Here is a 13,019-nt window from a genome sequence, read left to right on the forward strand (position 1 = left end):
GGAAATGGCGGAGGTCTGCCCAGCCAGGATGTCCCTCTGCTTTGGTGGGTGTGAGATACTGCCATGGCAGTACTCTGGCTGTGCCAGCCTTGTGAACAGCGTGGAGGTCGTGGTCCCCTCGCTATGTGTTTACTGCCAAACGCAGATTTCTCTTGGTGTGAGCCCTGGTGCTGGTGTCTTTAGACAAGGGAACATTCTCAAGCAGTGACGATCTGGGTGGAGTGACCCAATGTGGCTGTGCTTCGGGCCTTCCATCCAGCCTTTGGACTGCATCTAGCGCCCGGAGGCGAGAAAAGTGACTCTCAGGCCCTGGAGCCCGGAACAAATCATTAAATGCCTCTGGGCTTGGAGCCTGCCTTCCTTCACTTCCCCCTCCCTCACACTCCAGTCTTCTCCAGCCAGTGGCAGTCTTTGGGATGGTGTAGATGCCTTGGGCAGAAGAGCATGCCCTACTGGGCTCCACAGTACGGTTCACAGTCCCTGCCAGGTGGGAATGATGACTAAGGGCTGGGGGTGCTTAGGGGAGACCATTAAGGGCCTATGCTGCCTCCAGCAAGGACCTCTCATCTTCTGACTCTGAGGCTCATGGGAGTAGATGGAGCTCAGGACTGAGAATGGCTAGAATTTCGATTCTGAATTCTGTACAGTCTAGAAACAAGAAACTTTCTCTGTCTGGGTCTCAGTTTCCGTATCTGTAAAATCAAGGAGTGGGCTCTACATGAAGGCCTTCTTTTCGCTGGATGATTCTGGATGCCTTTCCTTGGGTCCACAGGAAGGAGGTGGCAGCCACCGTCTAGGGTGTTGACAGGCTTGTGCCTCAAGTACGTAGCCCCCGCCTCCGCCCAGCCGGGAACTGGGGGTGGGGAGGCAGAGGCGGGGCCGCCTCCCTGTCCCCGCAGGCGGCCTAGAGTCCGGTGGTGCTAGCTGAGCTTAAAGCCAGGGACGGCCACCCCTTTTCCTCCTCCCCGCCCCCCTGCCATTGGCTCCGGGGAGAGGTTGACATCAAAGCCGTGGCCTTATATAAGCCAGACCCTGAAGAGGAGGCCGAAGAAGGGTTAAATAGGTCTCCCGGCGTCGGCGTCCTAGCTCGAGAGAGGCCGGTGGGCTGCGCGTCTGTCTCCAGCCTTGCCCCAGACTCTCCGAAAGCGGCGTCCAGCAGAGCGCCGCCCCAGAGCCCACGGGTGGCCCCGGCAGTCTCTCGGGCGCATGGGGCGGCGCTAATCGGGCTGGAGGCGCAGGCCAGGGGCCGCTCCAACATGAACCTCGTGGGCAGCTACGCACACCATCACCACCATCACCACCATCACCACCCACACCCAACGCACCCCATGCTCCACGAACCCTTCCTCTTCGGCCCGGCCTCGCGCTGTCACCAGGAGCGGCCCTACTTCCAGAGCTGGCTGCTGAGCCCCGCTGACGCTGCCCCAGACTTCCCCGCCGGCGGGCCACCGCCCACAGCCGCGGCGGCCACCGCTGCCTACGGTCCGGACGCCAGGCCCGGCCAGAGCCCCGCGCGGCTGGAGGCGCTCGGCGGCCGGCTGGGCCGGCGGAAAGGCTCGGGACCCAAGAAGGAGCGGAGGCGCACGGAGAGCATTAACAGCGCGTTCGCAGAGCTGCGCGAGTGCATCCCCAACGTGCCTGCCGACACCAAGCTCTCCAAGATCAAGACGCTGCGCCTGGCCACCAGCTACATCGCCTATCTGATGGACGTGCTGGCCAAGGACGCTCAGGCCGGCGACCCCGAAGCCTTCAAGGCCGAACTCAAGAAGGCGGATGGCGGCCGCGAGAGCAAGCGGAAAAGGGATCTGGTAAGTCAGGGGGCCTGCAGGCGCCGGCCAAGGGTGCGGGCTGGGTGAGCACCCGCAGGCCCTGTATGAGCGGAAGGGGTTTGCGTTGCTGTGTGTGCGATTTTGAGAGGCTGCGGAGAGCTCTGAGGCCGTAGTGTGGGATCGCGTGTGTGGTGGGAAGCAGATTCATATTTGAATTAATTGTAGGGAAGATTCAGACCCGAGAAAATGCACACATCTTCTATTTCGCTTCCAATTTCAAAGGGGTCTTGATCCATCCCCGGGCTTTCCGGGAATCCACGTTAAGAATGCTGCAGGAATTTGTTACTTTAATGTGCCTGAGTGTCGATTTATGCACGTGGACTCAGTTACTGTTTTCCAAGGGTTTTTGCTGCAGAGGCTAGGCTACTTCCATTGTTGTACGGATAGGAAAACTGAGGCCCGGAGTGGGACGGGGAGGTAAAGGTCATCTACCCGAGGACTCAGAGGTGGAGCTGGGGTAAAACAAGTCAGGTCTTCTACTCCCATTCCGGGGCGCGTCCCACTGCCCCACTGCCCACGAGCTAGTTCTGAGGGCGACCTTGATTGTTTTGTGTGTAAAGGCTGACAACCAAGAGGCACGGGTCTCACCTACTGCTTTTGGCTTTGGAGATCGCAGTCCCTACTCGATCCTCTCCAGTGAGGGCGACACTTACTGGAGCGCGGTTCCGCTGGGCTAGGGCTCTGGGACCTCCGAAGGAGGCGATTTCCAGGCTGGCGAACTATTTTCTCTAAATTGCTGCGCTCAGGCCCGCCGCACGTTTGGCTGTAGAGCCCCGCCGGGTTTTCTTTGACCCACAGGGGCTGTAGTAAACTAGGGATAGCTCATCTGGGGAGACTGGGAAAGATCGATAGGCATCGAGTCTCCAAACAGCCGTCGGGATGTAGGAAAGGCAGGCCGGGGCGATGCCTGCCCGCCGGGAGTTTTTGGGCGTATCCCCACCCACTGCTGGTCGCCGCCTCCTTCAAGTAGCACCGCTTGGTTTCTGCTAAGAGCCGGGAAGGAGGATGGCGGGCCAGGCCCACTGGTTCCAACTTCGCCCAGCCACCTGAGGCTCCCAGTCCACTAGCAGAGAGACTCAACCCAGTAGCCAGCCCAGACGCTAAACTAGGTTGGAAAGCGAGTGGGACTTGTAGGGGGAGCAGGTCCGAGAGCGGGAAAATTGTCGATTCCCACTCTTCCCATTCCAACGCCTCTGCGGCCATCCTTTGGCGCCCTAAAGCCAAAACTACGCGCATCAATTTCACCAGGCACAGAAAATCCTCGTTACCAAACCTCCAGAAGTGGCCCAGCCCATCCGGGCCCCCAGGAACTCTGGCGCATAAAGGCAAATTTACGAGCCTGTTTGTCTATGTCGCAAACAGAAATCCGTCACTTATTTAAAGGCGCCCAGTTACTTCTCCCAAAACCTTCTCCCCACCCCAACTCTAAGCCTGGGCGATCGGAGCAGAAAAATTTAAACCTGTCTCTCGCCTCTTTTCTTGTGTGTGTCCTCTGGCAGCAGCAACACGAAGGCTTTCCTCCTGCCCTGGGCCCAGGAGAGAAGAGGATTAAAGGGCGCACAGGCTGGCCGCAGCAAGTCTGGGCGCTGGAGTTAAACCAGTGAGCTGAGGCCGCGCCGAGGACCCCTTCACCGCTGCCCGACACCCGGAGCCCCGGGAGGAGAGGAAGGCGGCGGCGAGGGCCAGGCTCTGGGTGCCGGGGGCTTATAAGGGCGCATCCCGCAGAGCCTCTGCTGCGAGCTGGCAGGTCGCTGGCTGCAACAACACACTTGGATCGCACGTGCAATGTCATTTGAAGTTGATTTTAATACATTAAGAGAAAGAGAAATATATATATATATCCACACCCCCCCCCCAAACTGAGAGAGTGGCTCTTGGCTGCACAATGCGGGAGAAAGGGACTGCGGGACTCCAGCGCGCTAAAAAGCACCCTTCCAACCCTCTTGGGGCGAATTTAGAACCCCCATGCTTTCTCCACTATGCCTTCTGGCTCTCTTCCTCGTTCTCCAGTCAGCTTTGCGTCAAAACCCCCCAGGCGCTCTCTTTCCTAATTAAAATGCAATAAGAGGAATCAATAGTTTTCTGCCAGGGAAAGAGAAGCAAACCAGGAAGATGGAGGGGTGCCTTTTGTTGTTGTTCTCCTACAAACAGTGCTGTTTTATTTTATTTTATTTTATTGTCGCTGCACTTCCTACTTAGTTTCAAGGGAAACACTTTCTCTCTTTCCTTTCCTTCTCTCCCTTACTTCCTTTTCCTTTTCTTTCCCTTCCCTTCCTTTCCTTTCCTTTCCTTTCCTTTCCTTTCCTTTCCTTTCCTTTCCTTTCCTTCATTTCCTTTCCTTTCCTTCATTTCCTTTCCTTTCCTTCTTCTCTCCTTTCCTTCCTTCCTTCCTAAATAAAAACTTTTCCCTATGTTGAAAAGTTTTTATGTATTTAAACTACCTACCATGCCTGCTGTGCTCAGGTGTTTATTACCCCATCCCTACCCTTTTTCTACCTCAAACCTATAAGACCACTCACCGCCCCCTCCCTTTGCCAAAGCAGTATCTATGCTCTTGACGAATAAAAGATTTTCTGAAATCGGAGGTAGCCTGCGTGATGTCTTGGTGGGTATATCCACTGGCCCCATCATTTCTGCTAGGTAGAGAACCTCCTGTTCTGACTTCTGTTTTGATAAATGTCAAACCAAGTTACGAATCCAGTCAGGAAAAGGGGGCAGATAAAGGATTTATTCGTGGGACAAAGAAAGTTCTTAGAATATAATGAACCCACAGAAGGGAACACTGGAAACGAATTAGACCCAGAGAGGACAGTCTGGGATTTATGTGGGTCAGCACTGGGGCTTGTGTGTAGGATAGTATGCACACCAGTATCTGCAAGCAGTAAGTAGTTTGGGGTTATTGGGAAGGGGGCTTGGCACACAAACCACCGGCATCCGAAGGCAGTGCAACTTGGAAGGGGGAGCGGTTTGCACTGGGGAATATGTTCCTGTACGTGAGATTCTGATCTTATAGGTGTGCGTGTAATAGTGCAGGAACTCACACGGAGCGCCACAGCTATGCCGGGGGCCACCACAGGGTCTGCCTAGGGCAGCTCCCAGCACGCATGACAAATCATAGCGATTACTTTATCCGTGAGTAAAGTAAGCTTGTGAGTGCTTATGGTTACAGCGAGACAGTTAAGTTTCTTTCCATCAAGAAAGCACTCAACAAATACTTGTGAGAGAGCATCTGGATTTGTGCAAAAGCGGGGGAGTGTGTGTGTGCATGCTAATTAGGGCACTTCGTGCACGACAGCTGGTTTCGTGACCCCTCGTGCGCACCCATGACTGGGTGTGGGGATGAGTAGAAGCGGTGCATTTGCTAAGGCGAGGATGCGTGGAAGGCTAAAGTGGGGCAGGCAAACGCTGGCGTTACGAGTCCCCAAGTAACAGTGTACAGATAACTAGTCTTGTTTGCGCGCCACTGTGTGCTAGGCTCTAGGCTAAGCGCTTTTACGTGTCCTAACAGCTCCCACAGTTGCACGAGGGAACCGGTGGTCTGCGGTGCCTGCCCGGGTCTCCGCGCTCACTGCGAGGGAGGCGCGCAGACGCACGCGCGGGTCTCTGGGCGTTTCCTTGCTCTGGAGTTGGAGGCCCTCGCGTTGGGGCGCGCGCCAAAAAAGGAGACCCCAGGCAGCTCCGGGATCAGGCGTGTCTTAGGCGCCTCGTCCTGGCATCGGGGTGAATATGGGGCCCCATTAGATTTGGCTGTAAACACCGTGGCAGGAGCTGAATGGGCCACGCCAGCCCTTCCGGACGCGAAGGAGTTAATAAAAGGTGTTTTATGGGTGCGAGGAAACGGTGGGGGAGGTGTGAGCGTCTCTTTACGCTGACCCCCCTACTTTTTCCTTTTTTCCCTCTCGCCACCCGCCGCCAGATCAAACGGGCCCGCGACTTAACTAGGGCAACACCTCGCGGTAATGAGCCGCCCGGCCCACCCCTCCCCCCGGCCTCAGTCCCCGGCCCCGAGGCCCCAAGGCCCTCGGGAAGGAGCAAAGAAAAATCGAGGGTTTTTTTTCTTTTTCTCTCCGAGGGCTGAGAAACCCCTTAGAAATCCTGGCACGCATGGGGGAAACAGACTCGGAGAGCAAGTGGATCGAGGTGCCTCCATACGGAGGGGACCTTATCTGGATTCGAACCCAGGACTTCAGTTGAGTTCACTGCCGGTTCTCTGGCTTTACACAGAGCTCGGCTCCCTCGACTATTTTTAGCCCCGGGAGGTATCCTAGGCACGGTAGGAATGCGCACCCGGGTTCTGCTTTCTTGGAGCCCTGACCAGTAAGTGGAGAGGGTACCGAGGGGTACCGCCCGCAGCAGCCAGAGCCAAGCTTGGCATAACCATGCCCCCTCAGAAAACCCCATCGGGCCGGGCCTAAGCCGCATTTCAGAAGACATAGCTGGAGCCTCAAATTCAGTCCCAGCCATGTGGCCCCATGGTCTCAGGGAGAGCGGAGGACGGGGGCTGCCCATTGCGAAGGTGACGGGGATGCCCTCCCACTGTCCCATGGAACGCCAGAGCCACACTTGCGGCCCTCCCTCGCGGGTTGCAAAAGCCCAGCCCTCACAAACCAGGGGTTCTCCAGACTCTCACCCCCTCGCCGGCTCTCTAGCCTCTCACCTTTCTTCAGCGCTCCCTCCATGGAATGGCTCTAGAGCCTGGCGTTCGCTTTCTCATTCTCTCCCAGGGTTCAGCGCGGTTTGTCAGAAACCTACCTCAATCCAGCTGAGGCAGAGGCGGTGTCATTAGTATTTTTGAATTAACATCACCCTCCGCCTTTTAATCTAGGGAGAACATGGAATGGTCAGTAATTTAAAAGTAAATTCCAGGAATTGACTGTAAGGGAATACCCACTGATGTTACAAAGCTTTAACTGCAGGACTATTCTGCTAAAGAGTGAAAAATACAAAAGGCACCTGATGTGTTATAATTACAGAAGTGGTAATTAAATCCGTCAGTACAGTGGGTTGCAACACAGTCACTTGAAAAAGTGTAGCAACTGACATGGAGATTGTTCATGATATATTAAGTGCAGAAAAAAAAAAAAAAACCCTTCCAGGTTGCTAAAGGTTGTTTATTGAGACCTGCTTTATGTAAAACTAGCTAATTAAATATCATTCGTGGAGAAAAACTGGAAGAATATACATCAAAACATTTACACCTCTATCTCTGAGTTTTGGGAATAAGGATAATTTTGACTTTTCCTTCTGCTTAGCTATATTTTTCTACATTTTTAAACAACAAATAAGTATTTTACAACAAAAAAATTGAGCTGCAATTTCCTTCTAATTTCTCCTGTGACCATTGTAATTTTCATACACTTTATGCAACGCACATTAATCGAGCACCCACCTTGTGCTAGGCACTGTGGGTATAAATATAATGAATGAGAAAGAATTCTAATAATCATCACCAATTAATATACAATAGTAAATATTTGTTGTGAAGTTTTATTATGCCTTCCACACAGTAAATATAATCTTTACTTACATTTATTGATTTATTTTTCTTACATTTAAAACTTATTAATGCATGAAGTAATCCACAACAACTGAAATTTGTAGGGGAAATTATTTAAGCCCTTAGTATGTACTATTTCCAAAGATTGTATGAGGTTAATACTGAGGCAGCAGAACACTGAAAGGTGAAGGGCTTTGTTCAAAGTCACACAGATGGTAAAAGGTGGATAGGCTTGGATCAAAGGGCATCTCTGGCTGCAGCAGAGACGAAGACGGGGCTTTTCCCCACATCTTAGAGCACCTCCAGGATGTGTGTGTGTGTGTGTGTGTGTGTGTGTGTGTTCATAAAAATACAGCCTCCTCAGTTGAATCCTCCTTGGTCCCCAAAGTAAGGTGGAGAAAGAAAGAAGTGGGGTGGGGAAGGAATCAGGATTCTAACCGCAGCCTTCACCAGTAGCTCTTTTCCTTCCCCCCGGCTCAGAGTGGATCCCATCTATAACATGAGGAAGGCGGCAGGCTCCTGGACCGCTAGGTCCTGTCCTGACTGGAACACTCTGATTCCAGGAATGTATTTTCTGCTGGTGAAAAACTCAGCATGTTATTCTTTGCACCAGCCTCGGATATTTGTATAGCACATTCATCTTTCCTTGGAACTTACACTTCTGCGAGCATACGCTTCTGCCCATAAACTAGAAGGGATCGGAGCAGGGATCGTGTTCCTCACTGCCAGGAGAAAGGAAAGCCCAGAGAGGTGAAATGACCAGCTCAGGGTCACACATCCAGTCAAAGGTTGAGCTAGGATTAGAAGGCCATCTGCAGACTTCAGGCCCGGGGCTCCCTTGGAAAAGGCTCTGGATCCATTCTTTCCATGCAACCAACAGTTAAGCTTTTGGTCTTGCAAAATCCCCATAAAAGAAACGAAACTAAGAAATCAGCCAGTCTCATTTTTAAATGAAAAGTGACTGGGAAGAAAAAATATGCAGGGTCTAAAGTGTCTGAAACCAGTCTCCTGATTTAAACCTAATTTGTTTGAAAAAAAATTTTTTTTTTCAGCCGAGAGAGTTTTTACAGCTGAGCTCTCCCAAACCCATAAAAAACAAGGTTTATATGGGAAATGGTGAAAGACTCTTAACTATAATACACAGCGTCTAATGTAAGCAGACATAGACACTATATAAAGCTCCTACAAATGTTATTAAAACAAACAGAAATGCACATTTATCCCTACAGAATGGACAATGGAAGTCATCGGACTTTCGAAGAGTTCCAGAAGTCCTGTTTTCACTGAAATGTTCAAACCGCCCTGTAACACTGGGACCTCAAAGATCCTCACCCACCATCTGAACACTTCCCTCATTTTACACGAAGGGGAAACTGAGACCCACAGAACAGAGGGACTTGTCCAAGGTCATGGAGGCGAGTTGTAGTCTTTTTGCCCTTTGTTTACTTTCGGCTTCTAGCGCAGGATATAGAACAATACAATGACCAAGAGACTCTATAAAAGTGACTGGATATTTCCCAGCTTTGGTTTCCTCACCTATGAAGTGGGAGAGATCATTGCTCCAACTTCCTGGGGTGTGTGAGGACTGAATGATAAGACATACAAAGGACCACATTGTCTTCGGTAGATCTTTTTATTATTTTATTTCATCCTCACAATAGCCTGTGAGGCATTGAGGATTTTATTTCAGTTTGTTTTCTTATTTTATTTTTTTTTAATTTTTTTTTCAACGTTTATTTATTTTTGGGACAGAGAGAGACAGAGCATGAACGGGGGAGGGGCAGAGAGAGAGGGAGACACAGAATCGGAAGCAGGCTCCAGGCTCTGAGCCATCAGCCCAGAGCCTGACGCGGGGCTCGAACTCCCGGACCGCGAGATCGTGACCTGGCTGAAGTCGGACGCTTAACCGACTGCGCCACCCAGGCGCCCCCTGTTTTCTTATTTTAGAAAGGTAGGATGTACAGGTATCCCCCTCTTTTCGGAAGTTTGTGTTCTGCCACTTTGCTTTATGAAAGACCTATGTTAGTACCTGTTTTCTACTAACCAAAAGATTAGAAGAAAATTTTTGCTTTTAAAAAAATGTTGTTTTAATGCTTGTTTATTTTTGAGAGATAGCTTGACAGAGTGTGAGCTGGGGAGGGGCAGAGAGGGAGACACAGAATCTGAAGCAGACTCCAGGCCCTGAGCTGTCAGCACAGAGCCCGACTCATGCTCAAACTCAAGAACCTGTGAGATCATGACCTGAGCCGAAGTCGGATGCTTAACGAACTGAGCCACCAGGTGCCCTGAGAATTTTTGCTTTTATGAAAAAAAAAAGCAAAAAGTGAAAATTGCATTCAGTGATTGTTCTGCAGTGAGGCGTCATAGAGGCAGCGTGCACCCCCAGCAGCCAGAGTGGCCCCACCAAGCTCCTTCCCCAGGAATTACACTCAGCATCTCAGCATCAAGCTGCCAGAGCTTTGGACTGTGTCTGTGAGCATCTGCGCTCTATATCTATTAATTTTGAGCATCCATTAGCAAGGTGTGTCCTAAGGTATCACAAAAGCTTAGGAAGTTATTTCTGGGGTCTGGGAATGCCCACATTTTTTCCCACATAGATTAATAGGAATTGCTTCTTTGCCTTGTGCCATTTTGGCTTACAAAAGGTGTCATAGGAATGCTCTGCTTTCGGAGAGCAGGGAAACCTGCATTTCCAACTGGCACAAAGTCGCAATGACTTGCCCAAGGCCACCCAGCCAGTGAGTGGATTCCTGGTTCAAAGCCCTTGTATTCCACATCATTAAGGTAAAGCAGGGCAGGCAGGCTGCAACAGCTGAATTCCTGAAACGAAGGCAATACTGTATAGTAGAAATACAATGTGAGCCACAAATGTGAGCCATGTATGTAATTATAATTTTTCTAGGAGTCACATTGAAAAGGTAAAGAGAGGGGCGCCTGGGTGGCTCAGTCGGTTGAACATCCAACTTTGGCCTGGGTCATAATCTCGTGGTTCGTGAGTTCGAGCCCCATACCAGGCTGGGTGCTATCAGCACAGAGCCTGCCTGGGATCCTCTATCTCCCGCTCTCTGCCCCTCCCCCTCTTGCACAAGCTCTGGCTCTCAAAAATGATATTAACAACAACAACAAAAAGATAAGAGAGGGGCCCCTGGATGGTTCAGTTGGTTAAGCGTCTGACTTCGGCTCAGGTCATGATCTCACAGTTTGTGAGTTTGAGCCCCGCATCGGGCTCTGTGCTGACAGCTCAGACTCTGGAGCCTGCTTCGGATTCTGTGTCTCTTTCTCTCTCTCTGCCCCTTTCCGGCTCACGCTCTATCTCTCTCTCTCAAGAATAAATAAACATTAAAAAAATTTTTTTTAAAGTAAAAGAAACAGGTGAAATGGAACATTATATTATATTTTTTATACATTATTTATTTAATTCAGTATGTCTAAGATACAATTTCAACATGTAGTCACTCTAAAAATTATTAATGAGATAGTTTACATTCTTTTTTTTTTTTCATATTCAGGGGCGTATTTTATATTTAGAGCACATCTCAGTTTGGACCACATTCTGAGCATTCAATAACCACACTCGGCTAATGGCTGCTGTATTGGACAATGCAGGTCTTAAGGCTCATGTAGCAGGAACATTAAACACAGAGCTTTAGTGAATCATATCGATAAACAGTCACCATTTACTGAGCACTTCCTGTGTTCCAGGCAGTGGTATGCAACGTCTATAGGCTCATTTACTCTTCCTAACTGGAATGGAGGGTAGGTAACTCATGCACAATCATAACTGAGTGCCAGGGCTGGCATGCAGACCCAGGTTCGTCTGTCTCCCAAGCCTGCAGTTTCAGCTGCTGAGCTCCATGAGTTCAGGAGACATCAGCAGAGCTGTAGTTGGGCAGTGAGGTGTGGAATGTCTTTTGGTGTATTCCACACAGCGGGTAAAGCCCTTCTTTCCAGCTCTAAGCCTACCATGAGTCAGGTGACCTTGGGCCACTCATCTTGGGCCCCAGTTTTCTAATCTTTACCATGGGCTAATGATGCCTTTTCTCAATCCACAGAACTCTTGTCAGGCTAAAATGGGAAAAGGTCTTTCAAAGTGTTTTGAAACAGAGAATATAGCACAGAAGACAGGGCCAAGGTGAACAGGGAGGTCTGGACTGACCCCCAGGCCTGTGCTCACAACCAGATGAGCTGGTGCGATATGCTGTGTGGCACTGGACAGATTTCCTAACCTCTCTGAGACCCAGAGCCCTGTTCTGTGAAAGGGAAAGCAGGACGGCTCACAGAGATGTGATGATTCAGTAATGACTGGATGATGAGTGGAAAACGCTCAGCCTGGCCCAGAGTGGGCAGTGGTAAGCATGAACTAGTGTTACTGCCTCTGTTGTACTTGGGGTTGGGCTGCCTGATTCGGAAGCGACAGGGAATGGAGGGAAGAGGAAAAGGAGCCTGGCTTTCCCCAGCCCCTGGAGTTACAGCTCTTGCCTCAGGGTAGTATTCTGGCAGTTCAGTGGTGGGGTGTGGGAGGTGTTCATGGGAGTGTGACAACACTTAGTGTGGTAGAAAAGCACCAGAGCCAGTGGTCAAAAGAAGGGGTTTTAGCCTGTTGTGCGACCTTGTGCATTTCCTTGCCCGCACTGGACCTTGGTGTCCTCTGTAAAACGAGCGAGTCAGACCAGAGATCTAAGTCCCTTTCTGCCTTGATTGTTTAGATTTTTACAAGGGTTTGACTCAAAGACTCACCAAACACAGTACCTGTGAGGGGACAGAAAATACCCCTGAGCCTTCCCCTGGGGCCTCGGGCTGCTACTAGGGGGCGGGCGCCACCTGGTGGCCGTACTCCTTCCTCTGTGTTCAGCATACAGACACCAGTAAGGACTCCAGACTCCCTTAGGCAGTGGCTCCAGAGTCCCAGGCACACTTTTTTCTAACTTCCTTTGGCAGCCCAGGGGAGCAGAAAGGGGACCCAGACAGTTCACAGAGCTAGGAGTCCTGGGAATGAGGCTAACTCCCCAGGGACCTTGGAGGCCTTCTTCCCTAAAGGCACGCTGGAGCAAGGGTCTGTGTTTCCCTACTGTATAAAGTCTAAAATGCATCACGCACTTTGTTCTGTTTCTTTGGAGAGGAGCCACCGAACCTAACACTCTTGGTAACTCAAACCCTTCTGTCACTACTGCACGGGGCTAATTCGGAGGGCTTTTCCCCTACGCTGAAAGCCCCAGACTTCTGGGATCTCAAGTTCTAACAGCTGTTACTGCCCCCCCCATCTCCCCCACACTGTTGATATTCGACTTCTCTATGCAGTAGAGGTTGCACCAAGGAGTCAGACTGACACGGGTTCAAATTCCAGCTCACCCTAAGACCCCAGGTAAGCCATCTAACTTCTCTGAGCTTCAGTTTCCCCATCAGAAAATCAAGGATAATAATTGCTTCTTTGCAGATTTGTATGAGGATCATGACCTGCATATAAATACTCCAGCACGGTGTCTAGCACTGAGTAGGTGTTTGACAAATAATAGCTATTGTTTCTGCGGGTATGTCCTGACCACTTTTCCATATACAGCTTTGGAAATATTCCTTGCTAGAAAGAAGAATAGTATGCATTTGAAAATGATACTAGCAACCAGAAATCAATACCTTTACCGTTGATGGTGGTGGAGCCTCTTTGGAACTGTTTCTTTTTTTTTTTTAAATTAAAA

At 50.5% G+C, this 13,019-nt stretch overlaps 1 protein-coding gene across 1 annotated transcript; it reads left to right on the forward strand.

Moving 5' to 3' along the window:
- The first annotated feature begins 1,222 nt into the window (after window positions 1-1,222).
- HAND1 (heart and neural crest derivatives expressed 1) lies at window positions 1,223-3,968 on the forward strand. The gene is made up of 2 exons (XM_030306438.1): window positions 1,223-1,808; window positions 3,329-3,968. Exons 1-2 carry the CDS (start codon window positions 1,257-1,259, stop codon window positions 3,431-3,433), a joined length of 657 nt encoding a protein of 218 aa, XP_030162298.1. The 5' UTR covers window positions 1,223-1,256; the 3' UTR covers window positions 3,434-3,968.
- The last annotated feature ends 9,051 nt before the right edge of the window (window positions 3,969-13,019 follow it).

Source organism: Lynx canadensis, chromosome A1 (assembly GCF_007474595.2).
Source record: "Lynx canadensis isolate LIC74 chromosome A1, mLynCan4.pri.v2, whole genome shotgun sequence".
Taxonomy (NCBI): Eukaryota; Metazoa; Chordata; class Mammalia; order Carnivora; family Felidae; genus Lynx; species Lynx canadensis.